Source organism: Carlito syrichta, unplaced genomic scaffold (genome assembly GCF_000164805.1).
Source record: "Carlito syrichta isolate Samal-C Ts95f unplaced genomic scaffold, Tarsius_syrichta-2.0.1 Scaffold309310, whole genome shotgun sequence".
In the NCBI taxonomy this organism is placed as follows: Eukaryota; Metazoa; Chordata; class Mammalia; order Primates; family Tarsiidae; genus Carlito; species Carlito syrichta.
The window spans coordinates 83576-108009 of NW_007253406.1; the positions used below are offsets into that span (position 1 = coordinate 83576).

Below are 24434 nucleotides of genomic sequence, written 5' to 3' on the forward strand. Positions count from 1 at the left end.
ATAAGAACAACTAAAAACACAGGTCATGCATCATTATTTTCCTTAAAAATGTCCAGTGTCTCCTTATTCTCTACAAGGGGAAATTAAGTTCCAAAACCCTAGCTTGACAGACAAGGCATTACATTGCACGTTGCATATTAAGGGCACACTTTGCCACGCAAAGCTACTTGGGACCATCTTCCCGAGTAACTTTGATTTACCTTCTCAGTTGGACGAAGTCACATATACACAAGAGTTTTTTGAGTCCTTTACAAGATGTGAAGTTATAAGCCCTTAGAACATTTTCCCCATGACCTACGCATCTAGCCTGAACTCCTTTTATTAGCTGTGGAGCGTCTGGGGAGCATCCACACCCTGTAAATAGGATAAGCTTCACAATTCAAGTCCCCAGAGTTCAAGATAAGCACTTGTTTAATTAACCTTTATCTGCTGATTGGAGCTGATGAAGCGCTGAACAGCCAGCCTCTATTACTTCACTAACAGATTGGACCCAGCCAATCAGTGTACTGCTTCATTCTGACTTCTTTCCAGATTCTTCCTATCTTGAGGAACTGCAATACTTATATTTAAGTGACATTGACTTGTACTCTACATATCTGTTAAGACCGGGGTACTCTATAGTTGCAGGACAAATGTATTGGTGACATGAATTAGCACTTTTACACATTGGTACAGCCTTCCAGCTTTTCGTAGTCATGACCACTTGTGGCTGTAAAAAAAATTTTTGTTTTAAAATATGTGGAGTACAATTCAGGATTAGGTACATAAGTAGTCATCAGACAGGTGACATTTGGGCCTCTCTTTGGTCCCCACTTCACCTGGCTTGAGATCAGGTACCTTTGTTGATGATAGATGATCCCTCTCCCATGGCAGTGTCCTGATACTGCCAATTCCTTTCTTTTTCTTTCTTTTTTTTTTTTTTGAGATGAAGTCTCACTCTGTCGCCCAGACTGGAGTGCAGTGGCATGCTCCCGGCCACCGCAGCCTCGACCCGCTGGGCTCCAGCGATCCTTCTGCCTCAGCCTTCCAGGTAACTGGAACTATAGGCAAGCATCACCACCCTCGGCTAATTTTTTGATTTATTGTAGAGATGAGGTCCCGCCAAGTTGCCCAGGTAGGTCTCAAACCTGCGGGTCAGGTAATCCACTCACCTTGGCCTTCCAAAGCATGGGATTACAGGCTGAGCCACCAAGCCTGGCGCCAATCCCTTTCTTATAGTATCATGATTAATGTTTAGGGTCTGCTTATGAATGAGAACATGTGGTACTTGCTTCTTTGTTTCTGTGATAGATCACTGAGTATGATAGCTTCTAAATCCATCCAAGTTGCTGCAAAGTCCATAATTTTGTGGATTAAAAAAATGTGGTACATAAATATGATGGGGTATTATTACACAGCCATAAAGAAGGACCATTTGTGAGCTTTAAAAATAATCATGGAACATTGATGCCTTTGAGAAAATGTGACGTTTCACAAGAATTTAAACGGCAAGAGAATAAAATCTGTCTCATTTTCTTAGCACAGGAGACATTTTATATTTTGAGAAATGCAAATATAAATGTAAATTTTTCTTGAACATTCAAGTTTTCATTTCAAAAGAAAATAAACTTGTGGTCTTTCTTTTTTGTTGTTGTTTTTGTTTTTTGAGTTGGAGTCTCACTCTGTCACCCACACTGGAGTGCAGTGGCCGCTCCCAGTCACCGCAGCCTTGACCTGCTGGGCTCTGGCTATCCTTCTACCTCAGCCTTCCAAGTAGCTGGAACTACAGGCGCGCACTACCATGCCCGGCTAATTTTTTTTAATTTATTATAGAGATGGGGTCTCGCCAAGTTGCCCAGGCAGGTCTCGAACCCGTGGTTTTGCCATAAAATACTTACATTTCGCGAAATTGGCCACGCCCTTGTTGAAACAGTACTGTTTCGTGCTGTAGCAAATATAATAGAAGTAGAGAAAAAGTAATATCACACAAATAATTTAACACCTAGAAATATATATGAGGAAAGCATTCATAAAACAACTTCAGAATATGTGAAAACTTTAGATACGACTGCAGGAACTTCATGCAGGTGTGAAAAAAAAGCAAAAGAAGTAAGAATTTGGGCCAAACAGGGTTAGTTAAGGGAATCTAAGGATATCTTGAAGACTTCTAAAGGTCCTAAAGGACATAACATTACATAGGAAAAGAGAAACAATATCCTAGACTTTTCTAGAAATACATCCATCTGGCCACGACGTTTTGTACTTCAAAATCCATTATTATTTCATCATCCAGGTGTCTTGAAAAAATGTGATGTTGTTTAGACAAGTTCAGCTCCATTTATTTCACAACTTCATTCTTCTGGTCAAAATGCCAGTACTTCACAGATATAATAAATTATGAGTATGTGCTAATTGGATTAATAAACGCATGAAGTGTGCAGGTGTACACAGTAGAAAAAGAAAACAAAAACAGACCTTCAATAATGAGGCATGAAGAATAAAAAAAGATAAATTTGATAAATATTGTGTCAAATTCTTCAGTCTGGTTAGGAATTTACTTCCAGAAGCCTAAAATGTGAAAGAAAGCTACTTCAATCAAGCAAAAATGTTGTTAAAACTACATAATAGGGGCTGCTTGTGTGCTCGTTTGGTGCGGACCTGGTGCCTCTTTTGTGAAGCGGCTGCTGAGGAGACTCTGGCGCTCGCCACGGCCGATGAAAAGCCCAAGGAAGGGGTCAAGACTGAGAACAACGATCATATTAACTTGAAGGTGGCGGGGCAGGATGGTTCTGTGGTGCAGTTTAAGATTAAGAGGCATACACCACTTAGTAAACTAATGAAAGCCTATTGTGAACAACAGGGTTTGTCAATGAGGCAGACCAGATTCCGATTTGACGGGCGGCCAATCACTGAAACAGACACACCTGTACAATTGGAAATGGAGGATGCAGATACAATTGATGTGTTCCAGCAGCAGACAGGAGGTGTCTACGAAAAAGGGAACCTGCTTCTTTTACTCCAGAACTCTGTTCTTACAGACCAAGATTACATTCTCAATTAGAAAACTGCAATTTGGTTCCACCGCATCCTGACTAGTACAGTATAGTTTTCTTTATTCTTTCATTTTCACCTTCATCCTCTTCACCCTTCCTTTATTGTACATAAAGTAACTGATGTATGTGCACATGCATATTGCAATTTTTTTTTTAACTAAATGGGTAATGGTATGTTTTGATTGATATCAAGTGGAGATGGAATGGGAACAAATACTGGTTCTGCGAAAATACCCCCTTTCTCCATTAGTGGCATGCTCATTCAGCTCTCATCTTTATACTACAGTAAGTTATTTTGCTCTCACTGTTTTAACAAAAAGACAACAACTTAAAAAAATCCTTGAATACCTTGTTCAATTGGAGAATTTTAATGTTTTTCATTTATCATTGTAAAACCAATGACTATTTTATAACTTTTTTGTACGTAGCTGTTACATGTAGGGCAATCTGTCTTTAAGTAGGGATAAATGACTCTTTAAAAAAAAAAGAATCCTAGATAGTTTTCCCTTCAAGTCAAGCATCTTGTTGTTTAAATAAACTTCTTGTTTAAAATGAAAAAAAAACTACATAATATAGAAAAGGATACCTAGAAAAACAAGCAATCCCATCTTTCAAAAAATTGCGAACAATTTTTAGAGCAACAAAATTAATTCAGATGTGCTTTTTAAAAAAATTCTTTATATTTTATTTATTACTTTTTTTTTTTTTTTTTAGTTGGAGTCTCATTCTGTCACACACCACAACCTCGACCTGCAGGGTTCAGGTGATCCTTGCGCCTCAGTATTTCCAGTACAGGTATGTGCCCAGCTTATTTTCTGATGTATTGTAGAGATGAGGTCTCACAAGTTACCTGGGCTGGTCTTGAACCCTTGGGCTCAGGCAATCCTCTCACCTCGGCCTCCCAAAGTGCTGGGATCATAGGCATGAGCCACCGTGCCCGACCTTTAAATGATATGAAAACAAAAGTTGAATACAGTGTTTTAGGCAAATTGGCTATTAGTCAATTTGATCACTAGGTGAATTAATTTCAAGGGAACGTGTTTTATGTTGAATAGATGTGTTACCGCTCCAGACAGGGAGACGAGCATTTGGGAGACTCAGGAGAGAGGTGATGGCCTCAGGGGACAGAAAGGAAACCAGCCCTGCTACAAACCAAAACTATCTGCACCTCCATATCTTTAAAATAAAAAATTAAAAAAAACTAAAACTAACATGTTTGGCTATGGGATTCTGAGACAGAGAGTGGGAAGCGTGTGTGTGTATGTGTGTGTGTGTGTGTGTGTGTGTTTGTGTGTGTGCACATGCATGCACGTGTGTTGGAATCAATTGATAAAGGACTTTGCTAAAAGGGTAAAAATGTGACCGGAGCAACTGAATACACCTTGATCTTTCTCAAGTCAGTCACAGCAGTGTTTGTGGGATGTCACCATAAGGACTTCAAGGGCGTGATTCGGAATCTCCTGTTTCAAGAATGTTTAAGCCACTTTGACCTGAAGAACCATATTTCAGGCTCGGAAGATGCATTTCTGTACTTTCCTCCTTTGTACAGGCTCATTGGTTTTCAAAATGAGCCCCTGGCCTTAATCTTTTTCACTCTTTACCCTCAGAGGGCTTAGGCTTTTCACCGATGAGACAAGTTCCAGATCATAGAAGCACTCTTGCTGCAGACACTTAAAACCTATGTTTTAAGAATGTACAAGGAATGCATGTAATGAAAAATAAGAACATTTAGAGAGATATGAAGAAGAAAGTATAAATATAAATCATCAAACTTCCAGGAATAGTGTTTCAGTTTTCATCCTTCCAATATTTCCTCTTTGTATATATTTAACAAGTATGTAGAGGGAGGACAGCTCAACTCAGTATCTGTATAAACAGAAAACTGTTTAATGAGAACTTGTTGTTAGCAGACCTACTCTAAAAGAATGGCTAAAGAAAGTTCTTGTAACAGAGTGGAAATGAGAAAAGAAGGGGTCTTGGAGCATTGGCAAGAAGAAAGAACAACAAAAAAGAGCAAAAATGTAGGAATAGACTTTCCTTCTCCTCCTAAGTTTTTTAAGTTGACCACTGAAACACAAGGATAACTTTGATGTAATTCTCAATCCAGTAAAGAAAATATTTAAGACAATTCTTTCATAAACAGGACAAAATAAAGAGATGTAAAAAGATATAAGGTTTCTACACTTTGCTTAAACTAGTAAAGTGTCTACACCAATAACTGTGATAAATATCATATATATAATGTAATACCTAGAGTAACTGCTAAAAATCTATACAGAGATGCACTAAAAATACTACAGATAAGTCAAAATGAAATTCTAAAAACATTACAGTCAAAGTGGCAGAAAAAAGAAAAAAAACCTGAGGAAACAAAGAGGAGACAAAACAAAAATAGGTGAAAGAATTGAACAGACATCTTACCAGAGATGTATCAATAGCAAAGAGGCATATGAGAAGATTTTCAACGTCATTTGTCATAAGGAAAACACAAATCAAGATGACAACAGGCACGGCTACACTCCTACCAGAATGGCTAAAATTTTAAAGGAGACTGTACTAAGAGTTGATGAGGAAGTGGAAGAAATGGAACTCTCGTGCACTGCTGGTGGGAATGTAAAATGCTACATCCCCTTTGGACACCACTTTGGGAGCTTCTTAAGATCAATATAAACCTACTATATGACCCAGCAATCCCATTTTAAATTATTTATCCGAGAGAAATAAAAGCATATGTCCAAACAAAGATATGCACATGACAGCTTTATTTGTAACAGCCCAAACCTAAAAATAACCCAACTGTCTTCCCACAGGTGACTGAAGCAAGTTGTGGTATATTCATCCAATGGAATACCACTCAGAAACCAAAAGAAAAAAACTTGATACACAACAACAACAACATGGATGAATCTCAATTATGTTGTGTGAAAGAAGCCAGACCTCCCTCAAAAAAGTATATACTGTGTGATCCCAAAATATATATACAGTTCTAGAAAGTACAAATTAATTTATAGTGATAGAAAGCAAATTAGTGGTTGCAGGGAAAAGGGAGAGCCGGGTGACTGGCACAAGAAAACTTTTGGGAGTGATTGATATACTCATTATTCTGACCAGGGTGATGATTTCATGGGTATACACATATGCAAAAACGTTTCAAATTTTGTAATTTAATAGGTGCAGTTTATTGTATGTCAATTGCACCTCAATACATGTGGTATTAAAAATAATATGATCCCCTTACCATATCATTAAATACTTTTCTATGAAAGTTTTTTTGTTTTTTAATTGGAATCTCACTCTGCCGCCCAGGCTGGAGTAGTGGCCACCCTAGAGTCGATATGCCGGGTTCTGGCAATCCTTCCGCCTCCGCCTTCCAAGTAGCCAGAACTACAGGCGCGCACTACCATGCCCAGCTCATTTTTGATTTGTTGTAGAGATGAGGTCTCGCCAAGTTGCCCAGGTTGGTCTCGAACTTGCAGGCTCAGGCAATCCACTCGTCTTGGCCTTCCGAAGTGCTGGGATTACAGGCTGAGCCACCGAGCCCTGCCTAAAAGGTAAAAATAACGATTTGGCATTCATTATATGGAAGCATTACAGTTTATTTAAGAATTTATCTACAATTGGACTTTTTAATTACACAGATGTTTTAACAATACAGTTGCACACAGAATGCTAAGAGTACTTTTCTCTGTATTTTACAGAAGAGCTTGAATGTACAGACTTTCTTTCAGCGATCACACCACAGCACACCCAAAGCTAGTGCCTAAATGCATGCATTGTAATTTGCTTAGAATTTAAAGGCTTAATGGCAATAATGCGGGGGGGGGGGTACATAAGTTTATTTTACGTAACTGACCAAAACATAAATTCAAGAAATCATAAATAGAATTTAATATGGTGTCACACGCCCCAAAAGATGTGGTGCCCAGTTTGGAGGGGGTCATTGCTATGTCCAAATAATCTCCCATCCGAAACTTCTGCGACTGCAGGCAGGGTCATGGAGCCACCAGTCCCCTTTCGGCCAGACCGATCTCCTTAACTCGGTAGCCAGGTCTTTCACATCAGTGAAAACGGTGGCAGAATTGAAGTGTGTGCCCTTCTTTCTAGCTCCTGGATAGACTTCTTTTCACTAAAGTAGCCAACTCTTTCTCTTTTTTTGGTAATTTTTTTTTTATTATAAAGATGTGGAGTACAATTCAGGGTTAGGTATAAACATTGATTATGCAGGTTCTTTTATTGATGAGGTATGCCCCTCCCTCCCCTAGCAGTTTCCCTCAACTGCCAATCCCACTGTCCCTCCCCTGACAGTTTTCCATTACTACCAAATGCTTTCTTATAGTATTATAATTGTTCAAGGTCCGCTTATGAGTGAGAACATATGGTATTCCGATCTTTGTTTCTGTGATAGATCATTGAGTATGATCGACTCCAAATCCATCCAAGTTGCTGCAAAGTCCATATGTTTGTCCTTCTTTATGGCTGCATAATATTCCACTGTGTATGTGTACCACATTTTTTTGATCCTGTCCAGCTTCAATGGGCAACATGGTTGGTTCCATGTTTTTGCTATTGTGAATAGAGCTGCAACAAACATATGTGTACAGGTATCTTTTTTGTAGAATGATTTGAGTTCCTCCGGGTATATTCACAACAGGGGAATTGCTGGGTCATATGGAAGGTCAACTTTCAGTTCTTTCAGAAATCGCCACACTGTCTTCCAAAGAGGTTGCACTAGTTTGCATTCCCACCAGCAGTGTAGAAGTGTTCCTTTTTCTCCGTATCCTCGCCGGCATCTGTTGTGGTTTGTTTTATTAATGATGGCCATTCTTACTGGGGTTAGGTGGTATCTCGATGTGGTTTTGATTTGCATTTCTCTGATGATGAGTGAGGCTGAGCACTTTTTCATGTGTCTGTTGGCTGCCCGTATAGCTTCTTCTGAGAAGTGTCTATTCATGTCTTTTGCCCACTTTTTAAAGGGGCTTTTTTTTTTCCTTTCGGCGTGTTTGAGTTCCTTTAGATCCTAGATGTTAGCAAATATTTCTTCCCATTCTGTGGGCTGTCTCCCTGCGTCAGCTCTTTCAAGGTCGCCTTCTTCTGGGGGTAGATCTTGCGGCTCACCGGACCGCACGTTTCCTCGGGAGAACTCGCCCCTGTGCTCTTGATCTCTTCCTAGGTGATGGTCCACTCCACCGCCATCCTTCCCCCTCCGGCCCGCAAGATGCTCGCCCTGACCTCTGACCCCCGCCGCAGAGCTCGAGCCCTGAGTCTAAGTGGACTTTTAACTTGCTCCTAATTTCTACGGCAATGAACAGAGCTGTGATGAGGACCTGTGTACACACTTGTGAGGTCGATATTAAATACACTCTCCGGTCTCCAGTTTGGAACATTTTATTTTATTCATATCCACTTAGATCCACTTGTGATTCCCCAGGAGTCTGATAAGAAATTGAGTTTCTTTCTGACTCGGTTCTCCCAGGGTGACTCTGTGATGCCTGGAAAAATGGAAGAAGTCTGTTGATAGGATTAGTGTACAATAATGTTCTACACCACACATGGACATTTAGTCAACCTTTTTGAGTCGTTCTCATAGGTGTGAGCATTGTCATAGAGCAGAGCCACAGGTCCCTGAGGCTGGCAAGATTCAGAGATTCCTTAACTCTCGATTCAGATGAATTCTTCCCTCCCCTCCCCTGCCCTCCCCTCCCTCCCCTCCCCTGCCCTCCCCTCCTCTCTCTTTCTCTCTCCCTCTCTCTCTGTCCTTTTAGGCTGGTATAACAGAATGCTGAAGATCAGATGATTTATAAACAATGGAAACATATTTCTCACAGTTCTGGAGACTAAAAAGTCCAAGATCAAGCATTGGTATATTTGGTGTCTGGTGACGGCCTGCTTCCTTGTTCATAAATGGTGACTTTTTGGCTGTGTCCTCACACGGTGGTAGTGGTGAGGGAGCTCTCTAGGGTCTCTTTTATAAGGATATTAATCTTATTTTGGGGGTTCCACCTTTATGACTTTATCACCTTTCAAAGGCCCCCCTTTCTGTTACCATCACCTTGGGGGTTAGGATTTCAACATATGGACTTTGGAAGGAAATGATATTTAGTCGATAGCACTATCCTCACCCTAAACCAGCAACAACCAATAGAAAAATAAAGTGAGCCACCAATGTAATAAAAACACTTTTGGTAACCATATTAAAAAGAGCAAACGGATATAGTTAATTTTAATAGTCTACTTAATACAGTTGATCCTTGAACAACACAGGTGTTAACCATGTGGGTTCATTTATCCACAGATTTTATTTCTTTTCTGTTTTTTTTTTTTTTTTTTGAGTTGTAGTCTCACTCTGTCACTCAGACTGGAGTGCAGTGGCCGCTCCTGGCCACTGCAGCCTCTACCTGCTGGGCTCCGGCGATCCTTCTGCCTCAGCCTTCCAAGTAGCTGGAACTACAGGCGCGCACTACCATGCCCGGCTGATTTTTTGATTTATTGTAGAGATGAGGTCTCGCTGCCCAGGCAGGTCTTAAACCCGCAGGCTCAGGCAATCCACACACTTCAGCCTCCCAAAGGCGCGGGATTACAGGCTGAGCCACTGAGCCCGGCTTAGTCACAGATTTTCTTTTGCCTCTGCCGCCTCCGAGACAGCAAGACTAACCCCTCCTCTTCCTCTTTCTCCTTAGCCAACTCCATGGGAAGAAGAGAAGGAAGACCTTTGTGATGATCCTCTTCCACTTAATGAACAGGAAATGTATTTTTTTCTTATTATTTTCTTAATGACATTTTCTTTTCTCTAGCTTACTTCAATGCAAGAATAGAGTATATAAGATCCGATCATAGTTCATAATATAGTGACTGGGTATTCACCCGCGTGTGTGAGATGTGCCACCCTCAAACCTTTTTACGACATCGGTATAATACCGGTCAATGAGAAAAATAAGTCGAGTATAAAATAGATATACAGAACATGTATGTGTTCATTGACTGTTATCAATAAAGCTTCCAGTCAGCAGTTAAGCTTTTGGGAAGTCAGAAGTTATGTGCAGACTTTTTAGCTCCACAGGGTGTTGGCGCCCCAGACCCCATGTTGTTCGGGGGTTAACAGTATACCCAAAATATCGTCTTTCAGCAATAATCAATATGAACTATATTAATTAGATATTTTACATCTTTTTTGGGTAATAAGTCTTCAAAATCTGGAATGTATTATATAGTTACAGCACAACACAATTTGGACTAGTTAGAACTCTTTTTCCCCCCTTTTTTTCTTTGATTTGGCTTCTTACTCTGTCGTCCAAGCTGGAGTGCAATAGCACGTTCATGGCTCACTGCAGCCTCAAACTCCTGGGCTCAGTCAATCCTCTTGCCTCCTGCCTCCCAGTAGCTGGGACTACGGGTATGTACCACCACACCCAATTTTTTTTTTTTGTAGAGATGAGGTCTTACTCTGTTGCCTAAGCTGATCTTAAACTCCTGTGCTCAAGCAATCCTCCTGCCTTTACCTTCCAAAGTGCTGGGATTACAGGTCTGAGCCACCATCCCCAGCCTGGACTAATTACATTTCAAGTGCTCAGCAATCACAAGCTATCAGTAGCTTCCATCACGGACAGAATAGCTCTCCTTCTCCAAAATCCTTTATTAAAAAATTGAAGGACCAGAGCATATTTAGTTTCTACCTTCTAAATCTATCCAGTGAAAATAGTATTTTGTTATTGCTTTAGTTTCTATTTCTTTGGTTGTGAGTGAAAGTGGACATTTTCTGATTTTTGTTCTTATGCTTTGTGTTGAGTCCATGTGAAATGGCTGCCTGTCATTTGCCTGTTTTTCTCCTGTGGCATTCACTTTTTTTCCTTTTTGATTTGAGAAGCCTCTTTACATATTCTTTATATATTAAACTTTTAAATAAAAGATTAAAAATATGTTCCAATTCTTACTTTGTCTTTTAATTTTGTTTATTGCACTTTTGCTAAATTGAGGTTTTACATTTGTAGGTATTTAAATCTTTTAATTTTTTTCTTTACCATTTTTGCCTTTGACTTTCTCACCCCAAGATGATGAAAATACTTACCTAATTTTTTAATAGTTCTTTTATATATATATTTTCTAATGAATTCTTACTGAAGAGTTGCACTGTTGGAATTTATTATGGTGAGTTAATGTTTTTAAAAAATTCATAATTTAAAAAGATGTTAAGTAACGATTAAAGTCTATTTAGTTCATGGTTCACCCCTTATGCTACTGACCTGAAGTCCACTTTTATCATACACTAAGTCAGTCCTTCTATATGTTTGAATCGATTTCAAGGGTTTCTTTTCTGTTGCTTTACTGTATGTCTTTTCTGGTGGCAGAAATTCATCGTTTTAATAATCCTAGATTTAAAATATATTTGTACATCTGCTAGTGCATCATTCTTTTCCCCCTTGATGATTTCTTGGAACTTTACCCATTTATATTTCCAAATTAACTTTATAATCCTTTTAAAAACTTGATTAGAATTATATTCAATTTACAAATTAATTTAGAAAAAAATTCTTATATTTAAAATACTGTCTCCTATAATGCAGGGGCATTTTATCTCCCCTCTCCCCTTTCCCCTCTCTCCTCTCCTCCCCCCCTTCCATACTGGTGCAGTACATTTCTTGTTCAATTGACTCCTGGCTAGTTTATATTTCTTATTGCCATTGTGTATGACATATTTCTTCCTTTATATTTTTTAACCGGTAGGCATTATGTTGGGAAAACTTTTCGTACATTTCTTTTGTAATTGCCCACCATTATATTTTGGTTTCAGCTTTTATACCTTTTCAGTAGGTTCTTTTGAAAGTTCTCAGTTAGCAATACCATAAATTCAGCATTTTTATGTTTTTGATTTACTTAATAACTGTCCCAGGGCTTCATTTTGTTTTCATGAAGAAAACGTCCTCAAGTTGCAAAACTTGAACAAATATATTTCTTTTCCACCCAAATTCACATGTATAGAGCATCTGTGATAAGACAGCAAAAAAAACAAAGATATAATTGTCTGCTTTTTTATCAGAGACACACGGTCAAGTTTATAAGTAGAAATGGGCTAGCAGCTACTTGAAAATTCAACAGAGAGAGTTTTAAAGTTGGAAATAGAGGTAGAGATGTAAGGCCAGGTGTGGTGTCTCACACTCGTTAATTCCAGTTAATTGGGAGGCCAAGGTGGGAAGATCATTTGAGCCCAGGAGTTTCAAACCAGCCCATCTTTACAAAAAAAATTTTTTGAAAATTAACCAGGTGTGGTGGTGCATGCCTGTAGTCTCAGCTACTCAAGAGGCTGAGACAGGAGGGTGGCTCAGACTCAGGAGTTTGAGGCTGCAGTGAGCTATGATCACACCACTGTACTTTAGCCTGGGCAACAGAGCAAGATCTTGTCTCAAAGAATACAAAAGTAGAAGTGTGCACATCCACATCAGGCATGTAGTTACACCACCCACATATATGTTTCTGACCTCACTATGACTACCTTCCAGCCACAAAGGAACAAGTCTAACTTTCTACCTTACCGCCTCTTACCTGTGTCTCTCCTTAGTGACCTCAGACTACCAGCTGTTCTCTCTTGTATCCCAGATTATTGGAAATGGCGTAGATATCTTAACTATCCTCTCAGGCAGAACTCTTCTTATTTTTTTTTTTGAAAGTAGGATTTATTGAGAGGACAGAAAAGTTCCCAGAGCAGGAGGGAACCGAGAAGGTTGCCCAGAACTTTTCTTATGAAAATACAACCTCTTTGCTTGACAGCTATCACTAGATCTCTTGGGGCTAGCTCTTAAGTTCCAGTTTCAATCTAAGGCGCAGCTTACTTGAGGCCGCTGGGTTGCATAATGATGATTAATAGCCACTGAAGCCTAATAAATCATCTTCCTTTTCTGGCCTAGGTTTTTAGTGCTCACCTCTTCAGGCAATTCTATGACGACTCAAAAAGTAAGCCCACGATCCATTTAGAACGTATCAGGAATTGCATCCGGCCAAAGTCACAGACATCTGATGCCCCTGGAAGACCTATAGGAAGCTCTCCCCTTGCCTTTCTCCAGAGAACAGTGGTTAACAACATGAGGCTGGCTATAGAAACTCTCTTTTGTTTCATTTTCACATGTGATATGCAATAATTAAAGACAGTGCCTACAGTCATGGGCTTGTTGCATAGAGTAAAAAGATAATATGTGAGAAAGTGAAAAATGGTGCTGGCAGCCAGACCATGATGGTCCCAATGGAATGTGAATCTGCTCCCAGGAGACAAGCAATGCTCAGATAAAGCCAATCCAGGACGGAGGCTGAAACAAGCCAGAGACAAGAACATTCTACAGCCGCAGAATGACTCGACACCCCTCTCTTCCTACTTGTGAGTTGGCTACTACTTGTTTGTTTGCTTCTTAAGGTAAAAATCTTCATTGCTATTTGAGCTGACAATGTGATAAGAAGCATTTATTCTTGCCTTGGATCATAGCTTCATAAACATCGGGGAATGTGTGTCACTGCTTCCTCTTTATCAATGACAACTTGTTCTCAGCCTCTTGCCACCAAGATAACAATTAGTAAGATGACCCATCAACAAACTGCCTTTGATTCTAGACAAAATTTAATCAAAACCCAGCTACAGCTGCCATAACCCTTCCTTACAATCACCCAGAATGGATCAAAATCTATAAGAAGCCCTCACCCAGTACCTCTCATTGGGGTGTCCGATGCGTACCATAGGGTGCATTTTCCCTTGCTGCCAAAAGCTAAACCTACCTTTTCCCCAGCGAGAAAAGTGTGTATTTTGTGCAGTGCCTTTTTGGCTACTCAAAGTCTGTTTTGTTTCTCATAACACATTTAATTTGGCAGGCTTTTATTGTCAGCCAGCCAGTCCTTCTATTTCATTAGGCTTTCTCAATTCCCAAATAGAGCTATTTGGGGAATTTTCATAGGAAGCCAAAGGGACTTCTGATTCTAAATGGTGCCTGGCTAGTGGCCTCAAGGCAGCCTTTCCTAGCTCCTTGCTAAGATGACACAAAGCCACAGCAAAGCCAGTTACAAACGAAGACTGACAACTCAATGCCAGAACCTTGGAAAAATTACAAAGCAGATGGAACAGGGCTGGGACTAACCCACCATGATTTAACTCATGGCACACCAGGGTTGGCTCATAAATTAGATACCATCTGCAAAAGCAGAGATGAAGATGGTTTGTACCTCCCTAACAAATGTTTCCTGGCTTACAGACCCAGGCTCAGAGGAACCATAAAATACGTAGACAGGTGGTCTCTATCCCCTATGGGTTTCTCTGGGAATTACCCAGAGTTTCATGGTAGAGTTTTGTGATGTTCCCCATGGAAACTCATAACTTTAAACATCGCTAAGAAGACTCTAGAAGTTTCTCTTCACGTCTAGGTTAACATAAAGTTTTTAAATGTCATGCTAATGATGATAGCTTCATATTTAATTAGTTATTATTTTATTTGTTATTATTTCATATTAATTTTTTATTATATGATAGGCATGATAAACACAGGAAAAGGTTCATCATTCACAATGTTGTAGGTAATATGGGCAAAATTCATCATTAAAAATACTTTGTTATTAATGTCTCTTTTCTATCTGTCCACAACTCACCATTATATATTATATGCGTGTATTAAAATATCACATGTAGTCCATACATAAATACAGTTATTATGTACCAATAAAAAATAACTGAAAGCTAAAGCTAAGCATACTTCTTTTTTTAAAAAAGTCATATGTCATTGAGGAGACAATATGCCATTGTTTTTCCTGCTATAGTAAAAATAAACTATTAATTGAAAAATAAATGACAAACTAAAATGTGTCTGTTTGACAGGAGATACTGCTGTTAAACATTTAAGAAAGATTGCCAAATACTTGAAGAAAGGAGTATTAGAACACACTACGCATTTTAGGCAGTTTATTATGTTATTTTGTCATAAGTTACAGGATTTTCTAGATTCTGTTTTAGAAATATTTCCTATGTCACTGAAGAAGGGTATTCAGAAGATGGTGTATTGTCAGGATTAAAATTTTTAATAAATATAATGCCTTATAGGGAAATTATGCAAGTGTTACCCTTGATGGGCTGCCTATTGGGAGTGTCGCAGAGAAATATTTCTGGGAGAAGTTTTCAAAGATGGCATCTCCCTTGTAAATTCATTCACTGTGTCATTTGCAAGCAAGCTCTGGAGGCAAAGAGAGTTGATGTTCAACGTGCACAAAGGGCAGTAGCAGTTCTTCCACTTCATTTGCACACAAATTTATAACAATATGACTTTCAAAATAGGATGCTCGTAATGGGCTAGGGCATAGTGGTGAAAATCTTCTGAATCACACAGTTATTGTTGGTCATTAATGACGAAGTGCATAAACATTGTTGTTTGTAAAAATGAGCTGCTCGTTTCTTTCCTGTAGTATCTGTGCAGATTTGTTCAGTATTTCTACCCAGCAGATCTTTTTGAAGGAGTGAATAATCTGTCCCTTTGGAGTAAACTTGATTTTTGAGACATATAGCATATATAACTGTACTTTGGAGGAACAATGATGTGGAAAGTGCATTTCTTTTGTTTTAATTTTTATTTATTTTTTAATTTCTTTATCTTGAGTTGGAGTCTCACCCCGTCGCCCAGGCCACAGCCACCCCAGCATCAACCTGCTGGGCACCAGCCATCCTTCCGCCTCAGCCTTCCAAGTAACCGGAACTACAGGTGAGTGCTACCATGCCTGACTTATTTTTTTATCTTATTTATTGTAGAGATGAGGTCTTGCCAAGTTGCCTGGGCTGGTCTCGAACTCATGGACTCAGACGATCCTCTTGCCTTGGCCTCCCAAAGTGCTGGGATTACAGGCTGAGCTACCGAGCCTGGCTTTGAGTTTTTTTTTTTTTTTAATTTTGGAGTTGTGGGGAACACGTGAGGATTTACGACATAAGTAACTTGCATGCAGGTGAAGTTTGGGCTTCTAGCAGGCCCTCTCTCCCCTTGGTGATGAACGGGGTACGCTCAGTGTTCTCCCTCCTCCTTCCCTCACTCCCCTAGTAGTGCCCCAAAATTGCCAATCCCTCCTTTGTGCTCGTGTGACCAGTGATCGGGACCTGCTTATGAGTGAGAACATGTGGTATTCCGTTCCTTGTTTCTGTAATAGTTCATTTAGTATGACGGTTGGAGAGTGCATTTTTAAACACTTTTAATATTAAAACACACAACACAAAATTTACCATCTTAACCGTTATTAATGGAACTGTTCAGTAGTGTGAGTTATATTCACACTTTGGGGCAACAGATATTTGAATACAGATGTTTAATGGTTAGCTCTGGGTGGTGGGATTTGTTTTTCTTCTCTTTTGGCATTTTTTTAGTTTTTTTTTCTCCATGACTCTGTATTGCCTTATAAGACCACAAAATCAAATAATTTTTAAACATGCACTGGGCACACAGTTGGCACTCTACCAAAGGGAGAGCTTTCGAATATAAAGGAAAAAGACAAGCCAAAGCTCTCCTCTGATAGCAGGAATAAAATAAAACTGCAGCAAGAAATGTCCAAAACAGAACTCAGCCTTCTCCTTGAGTTGGTTATCAGTGCACCGGACTTAGTGATTGCTTCTTCCTCGGTGATACTGAACTCTCTGTGAGAACAAATTTGAAATAATTATCCAGTCATGGGATCAGTGGCTCTCCATTTGCTCTCCTCAAAGCTTCTGTTGATGAGCAATCCGAGAGGAACTAGAACCATACGGAATAGGTTTCCCTACACAAACACGGTCATCTCAAGGCCAGCGTGAGGTTCTTGGCAAGATGGAACTTGGGTTTTGCTGGCCTAAAATGTGAACTGTCTGGAAGAGTTTGGCTAACACCATGTACTGGCAACTTCTTCTGTCCAGAGGACGTACAATGGGAAAACGGAAGGGACACAGCTGGCCCTTGACAAGCAGCAGGGCGAGGGTCACCTGAGATAGCCACGGGGTCTTGTATGCTTTAGCACTGAGGAGCAGACTAGCATGGGGGAGTCACTAGTCCTGACAAGATCTTCTTGTTCAGGAGGACACACTTCCCAAGTCCTTCCCCAGAGTTTTAGTGAGCCAAGTTGGAACGTAGGAAGTCCTGAATTTTTTGGGACATCTGATTTTACCAACCATATATTTCTCACTTTTCTTTCTGAGAGAGTTGAGGACCCATGTCCAGAAAGAAAGAATGTTGGTGCTGTGAATTTGAATCCCAACTTCATTGCTTATAAACCACTCTTAGCCTTGATCTCCTCATGTACAAAATACATAATAATATGATTTATTATATATTATTAACCATTACATATTTGTATTCAGTCTGCAAATATTTGTGTTCAAAGACCTTCTGCACAAAATGTGAATAAACTTAATAATACTGATTAAGATGGTAAATATTATAATAACAGGTACAAAATACACAGGACATAAAATAAACCTGCTTCTAAAATTGATGCAGATAGAATCAGTAAGAAGACATAAAATTCATTGCATAGTCTCTGGTTTATTGTTAAGTACTTAATACAGATTCACCATTTCTTTTTATTAGTGTTTGTTGTCATGTTACATCTTTCCTATTCCCTAGTTCTTCCAATCTAGCTGAGCTTTACCCTTAGACTAACCCTAGAAAAAGAAATGCCTGTGAGAATTCCTTGACCATGCAAGGGGCATCCTGGGGGAACAGAGAGATGACAAGTCCTGCTGAACATGGCTGGGTAACTGTACATAGATAGGCAGTTCTCTGGGCTCTGGGAATAGAGAGAGCGAAGGATGAGGGGTACAGGGGCTATCGTTGACTCCCTTTCCTATATTCTCCAACACAAAGTGAACCTCCTGAACCCCTTATTTAAGACTCTCATTGACCCTGGGAACCCCAGCCTGGGTAGGGAGAGGAGGCACGATGGCTTTCCTTTTATTCTTCTCCTCGTCTTCAAGTATGCAACTCTCTTTTATTTCATGTGTTCTTATCTTTGATCTGTCACAATGGGACTATAGTCGTATTTGAAACCTTGAAAAATAATGAGATTCATTCCCTGCCTCTAGGAAAGGATTAGTTCCTGTTTTAAAATTAAACAAAAGTGGAAAGTGAGTTTGAGTTAGAATTAACTTTAAAAACTTGCAACCTTTTTTCATGCATGTGGATGATTTCATCAGCGGCAACTTGGAGAACCCCATGCTAAGCTGACTGTGCATACCTGGTGATTCACAGTAACCAGATCCCTCCCATGGTAACACACCAGGATGTGCTTTCTTTCATTCCAAAATGCCTAGAAATGATCAGACTCAGGGCTCTTTCTCTCTTTTTATTCATGCACAGTGATGACCTTTATCCCTGAGTTCTAATTGCAGAGATAAACTACTATTGATCTACCGTCAGATGAAGCACTGAGATAGTTTCCATCTGAGACTCTTTAGGGGACTTTCTTTCAGTCCCAGTGGGTGGTGGCCTTGGGAAGCTGGGGTTGCACAGTGGGTGCTTTGGAAAGAGCTTGCTGGTGCGGACTCAGGGCACAACTTCTGGGTCGGAAGACCCAGGCTTGAATCTCAGCTGTGCCCCTCTCTAGCTTTGGTCTTCAACAAATCGGTGACGTTGACCACGCTTATATCTTAAGTGGAGTGAGGATAATGCCCAAATGAGGACAATGCCCACTTTTACAGGGCTGTTGTAAAACTTACATGACGAAATGGAAGTGATACGTCCCCAGCCTTCAATGTGCCAGTCATTTGGAGGGAGGGTTCTGGCCCTGGAATTGCACCATTTTCCAAAGTGTGTCTGTGCCCTCCCTGCCTCTGGCCACCTCAAAGAGGGAAAAGTCCACCAAGGCCTCGGGGGCCAAGCCACCCTGCAGCCTGGGCTCGTTTGCGGGGAGGTGGCCAGGGCTTCAGACGGCAGAGCCTTGGCGGGACTTGGAGTGTCCGTGGAGACGGGAGCGAGGTCTCCGTGCTCCCCAGGGTTGGCGCTGCAGCCTCCTCCCAGAGCCCAGAGGCAGGTACTCCGGAAGGGTCTGTTCTGGCCATGGCTCACCTTTCACTCCACGCCGGGCGACTTTCCTGCTCTTGAGATTTCAGCTCTCGTTCCCAAGCATATGCCTCACGGGGGAAGCCGCCATCCAACCAGAAATGGTCTCTGTCATGTACTAAATTATATAAATAATTAGACATCATGAATAGATGATAGATTGTTTTGTGTTCTGTTCGTTTGACTTTTTACTATTTTAAATTAACATAGCTATCCATGAGGGGCTATTTTTTTTTTTTAAAGGCCTCAGACCATTATTTCCATTTTTTTCACCTTTAAATTTTTTATTTTAAAATTGTGGGGTACAATTCAGGGTGAGGTATACACATTCATTGTGCAGGTACCCTTGTTGATGAGGTGTGTCCCCCTTCCTCAGGCGGTTTCCCACTACTGCCAATCCCACCTCCCCACCGCCTCATGCCTCCGCAGTTTCCTGCTACAGTCAATCCTTTTCTCAAAGTATTACGATAGTTATTCAAGGTTCACAGATGAGTCAGAACATGTGATACTCAGTTCTTTGTGTCTGTGAAAGATCACTCAGGATTATAGACTAAGTTCATCCAGGTTGCTGTGAAGTTGGTGATTTTGTTCTTCTGTATGGCTGTGTAATAGTCCCTTGTGTATATGTACCACGTTTTTTTGTTGTTTTTTTTTGAGTTGGAGTTCCACTCTGTCGCCCAGACTGGAGTGCAGTGGCCGGGAGCGGCCACTGCAGCTTCGACCTGCTGGGCTCCGGCGATCCTTCCACCTCAGCCTTCCAAGTAGCTGGAACTACAGGCGCGCGCTACCACGCCTGGCTAATTTTTTGGATTTATTGTAGAAATGAGGTCTTGCCAAGTTGCCCAGGTAGGTCTCGAACCCGTGGGCTCAGGCAATCCACTCACCTCGGCCTCCCAAAGGGTGGGATTACAGGCTGAGCCACCGAGCCCGGCCTGTACCACGTTTTTTAAAATCCAGTCTCTTTTGATGGGCAGCATGGTTGGTTCCATGTTCTTGCTACTGTGAACAATGCTGCGATAACCATATGTGTGCAGGTATCTTTTTTATAGAGTGATTTGAGTTCTTCCGGGTATATTCCCAGTTGGGGGAATGCGGGGTCATATGGAAGGTCAATTTTTAGAACTTTTAGGAATCACTACACTGTTTTCCACAGAGACTGTACTAGTTGACACTCCCACCAACAGTGTAGAACTGTTCCCTTTCTGCCATATCCTCTCCAGCATCTGCTATTTTTTGAGTTATTTCCATTTTTTTAAAATGTGGATTTTTTTCCTGAGTACAAGAAGTATGCTTTTTGTAGGATATTTGCAGAAAAGAAATATTTAAAGAAGGAAATTAAAACCACCCATAGCTCCAGTATCCAGAGACAAGCTTGGATTCGCTGTTACTAAACATTTTCAAACACCCTTTCCTGAGTGGTCCCTCAGGTCACAGCAGTTTTCTTATGGTACCTCTAGCTTGTTCCGCACTGTCCTCTCTCCCTTCTCCTCTTTCCCCAGCTGGATTTATCCAGGAGGGGGTTTCCAATGTGCTTCCTTCTTTCCTTCCTTCTTTCTTTTTTGTGAAGTAGGAACGTCTATGTTATAAGGGAAAGGTTCACTGTACAGGATCAAAGTCCAGTGTTTAAGACTTGGAAGGTAATTAAAAATGTTCAGCTGCCAAAACCAGAAACCCATTCATGGAAGCCACAGGGAAACTAGACTCTCTTTAAAAGGGGCATCCCAAGCTCTGTTGCTAGAAGGATAGATGGATGTCCCTGGGGCTCTCTTCCCAACTCGCTCATTCAGGAACCTGGTGGCTTTCCTGCTTGTCCCTGTGTGCCTGTGGCATTCTCTGCTAACAAACTTGTTCTCGCCTTCTCTTCATGGCTGTTGCCATGTGGTGGAAGGCCTGGTGGTCCTACAGCTCGGCTCCTTCCTCCCCTCTGTCTCTCTGCCTCCCCTTTTATTAAGCTCAGTGGGACCAGACACCTCTTACTGGAATGGGAAGGGTGGGGACTACTTTTCCTTCCAGGAATGTGGGCAGGGTGGGTTCTCCAAGAAGTGAGTATGAGCCAGGCACACACCCTAAAAGATGTCCATTATCAGTGCAAGAGAGAGACCAGACGGAGCAGATGGAGCAGATAAGACAAGCATCTGGTCAAAAAGGACCAGATTCCTCCAAGACTCAACCAAACATCACCACATCAGAGCAGCTTCTCTGACCAACTCAGGGCAGCTAATTCCTGTTCCTATCTTGAACTTCCTTGTTGCTCTAGTGTTTATAATGCTGTGTTTTAATACTGTCTTCACACGCTTTACTTTCCTATATAGATAGTTAATTTCCACAAGGCAGGAACTATTATATTTATCTCTCTATTGACACTCCCGTTTCAGTGTCTGGCACAGGACAGGTTATGGATAAATGTTTGTGGAATTTATACTATATTAATATGTTAATATATACTAATTTATTTTATAAAAGAGTAGGAAGTAAAAAAAGGAATAAGAGAAAAAAAAAGGAATTTCGTTTCTTAAATAAGTAGGGTCTCTCACCTTTAGATGAATAATGGTTGGTGCTGTTTGAAGAAATAAATCCTTTGTTTCTGATTAAAACACGAGTTTCTCTGTTGCCTGACTTTGTGGTGATGCTTTCTGAAGGCTTTGAGCAGGATGTACGCTACAAGTATGTGAGGAATTTGAGCCTTACATGTTGTTTTCCAAAAGGCATGACCCTGAACTTGAAGGGCATTGTGACGGCTCCAAGGCTGCCTGGGAATGTGATTAGGTTGAACATCTGATTAGAATGGACTGTCTTTCTCATTTGTGGTTAGATGCCCTGGACACTTGGCAGCCTGCAGAGCAAGGGAAACTAAAAATGTCCCCAGTGGGTGAGAGAGGGAGCTTGAGAACTCGGTGGAATTTCCAGCCCTGTAGGTTCTATGGATACTGGCTTTTAGATTTTGCTGTTATTTTTCCCAAATGATCACAGTGGCTTGGCAGAGAGTCATCGCTCTAAACATAATAATTAGAGAAATGGCTCATGCAAAATGCTGTTAGTAACTGGGGAAGGAATTATATTAAACTTTATGAGTAGTCTTAGGGAGAGAGCCCCGGAAATCAAGAGACTCACACCCCATTTGGACTCCACCAGTCATTATCTGTTGCATTTTGTGTGGGTCCCCTATGTAAATGTAACACAACACTGTAGCATTAGGGGTAAAATGAGGGAAAGGGTTTGCCTTCAAGATATGTGTCAGGCAGGGCTCGGTGGCTCAGCCTGTCATTCGAGCACTTTGGGAGGCCGAGGAGAGTGAATCATCTGTACCTGAGGGTTTGAGACCAGCCCAGGCAATTTGGTGAGATCTCGTCTCTATAATAAATAAAAAGTTAGCAGGCGTGGTAGTGAGCTTTTGTAGCTCCGGCTACTTGAAAGGCTGAGATGGAAGGATTGCAAGAGCCCAGCAGGTCGAGGCTGTGGTGGCCGGGAGACACAGTGAGACTCCAACTCAAAAAAAAAAAAAAAAAAATAGATATGTGTCATTCCTTTCTGCCTGGTTTTAGAATCCCATACTCTAAATTTGTAGAGCTGACCATAGAAAAAGTTGTAAGTAGTTGCCGTTTATTTCTGAAACCCATTCATCAGTCTCCAGGCCATATTCCTCTCCCCAGTTCCCTTAGGTTTTTCCTCTGTCATCCTCACAACGTGTCTTATCACCTAGTGTTCTAATCTGGTGGACTAAAATTCCCACTTTGGAAGTCTACCCAGACTAGCTTGCTTTTAGTGTTTCTCATGCTCCAAAATTATCTCTTGTGTCCCCATTTTACCCTCATGAAATTCTCTTCTTCCTCAGTTTACCTATCCCAGCTAGGTACTAGAAGGCATCAGGCACACATAAACTAATTTGCCAGTAGTCAGGCAAAACTGGTAAGCATTTGAGCCATGCGCTCAAGAAGAGAACAATATTTGATATGGGACCATACGGTAGCTTAAAGGAATCTCTAGTTGATAGAAGAATCAGTCAAGATGAAGGGAAGATGTCAGAATGTAGGCTGTGTTTGAGAGTTTGGAATAAGGTATTTTCTGTGCCCCTTAAAATTTTACCATGCAGACACTTCCCATTCCATCTCTACGTATGTTTGGCTCAGGCATAAAGACCTGAGCCAAACATATCATCTTCAAATTAAAAGTGCAATTTTTTGGCTTCAACAATGACTGATCAAATGGCTTGGGTCTCACTCCTTGGGTAACCATCATTTTCTTATTTGATAACTGAAGTTCAACAAGGTAACCCACCGGATGTTCAAATATTCATTTCCCTGGAAATACCCCTGCTCCTGCGAATGGGTCTGCAACGATCTGTTCTTTAAACAAGCCTACACCTGACAAACAGTAACCTTCTTTCTAATTGGCCAATTCATTCTGAGTTTCAAGGGCACTATTCGTTTATCACTCTCTCCCACTCGCTCACACGCTATTCTTTTATTCAAGGGATGTGTTTTCGACTGGATTCTGCCCTCTGGACATTTTGCACATTAGCACATTCTCTCAATAAGCTTCGTAGGTGTCACAAATGAATTTCTTTTGGTGTGAAGAGATAATTGCCTTTCGAGAATCTAGGTACGTTCTTTCCATTTCTTCACATGCAATTTGAGTCATTAGGCTCTCTGAGGATGGATTGACTCGGGTACTAAGGAGTCAGAAAGAGCTTTTTAATGCTTAGATTTTACCAGACATCTATAATATGTTTGCTGGACTCCCAGAGGCTAGACAGTTTTATTCACCAGCTCTTCAGAATCCTGATGCCCTAGAGATCTGTTTTTTCTTTCTTACAACCATTCCCAGCAAATTAGACAATTATTATTCAGTTCTGCATTTCCTGTCAAGGTGCATAGCAAATGTTTCACAGCTGATATTTCAATTGAGTTGATCCACAGTCTTGAAGTGGCATGCCATTCATAGAATGCTTTTTTTAAAAAAGCTGTTTATTTTCTAGAGATTCCATTGAATGCACTCACTCAGATGTATTTTCATCTGCAAAGATGGTATGTTACTATTCTCCCTGAAGCTGGAGCTATCAGAACTCTGGTGGGGGATGTTGATGAGGCCTAAATGGCATTTTCTGATTATTGATTTGATGTGAACACCTGGGAGATGTTGACAAGATACCAGAATGAATTATAATTGGTTTCTCAAGCACAGCATACATCTGGCAAATTATTGCATGTGTTTAGGTTCATTAACGCTTACCTTCTCTATGAATTAATTTTTATTATTAGCGTTGCCCTGGCATGGAAATTTCATCTTAAACTCATATAAAATGCAATGGTTTGAATAACAAAACAGGTTCTTTATTCTGTTCTCTATTATTGCGGTGTTGCTAAGTGACAATATATGT

General features: G+C 40.6%; 1 protein-coding gene across 1 annotated transcript; it reads left to right on the top strand.

Moving 5' to 3' along the window:
- Positions 1–2584: 2584 nt before the first annotated feature.
- On the top strand, positions 2585–3040 carry LOC103269581 (small ubiquitin-related modifier 2-like). Its single transcript, XM_008067146.1, has 2 exons — positions 2585–2840; positions 2898–3040. Exons 1-2 carry the CDS (start codon positions 2585–2587, stop codon positions 3038–3040), a joined length of 399 nt encoding a protein of 132 aa, XP_008065337.1.
- Positions 3041–24434: the final 21394 nt, after the last annotated feature.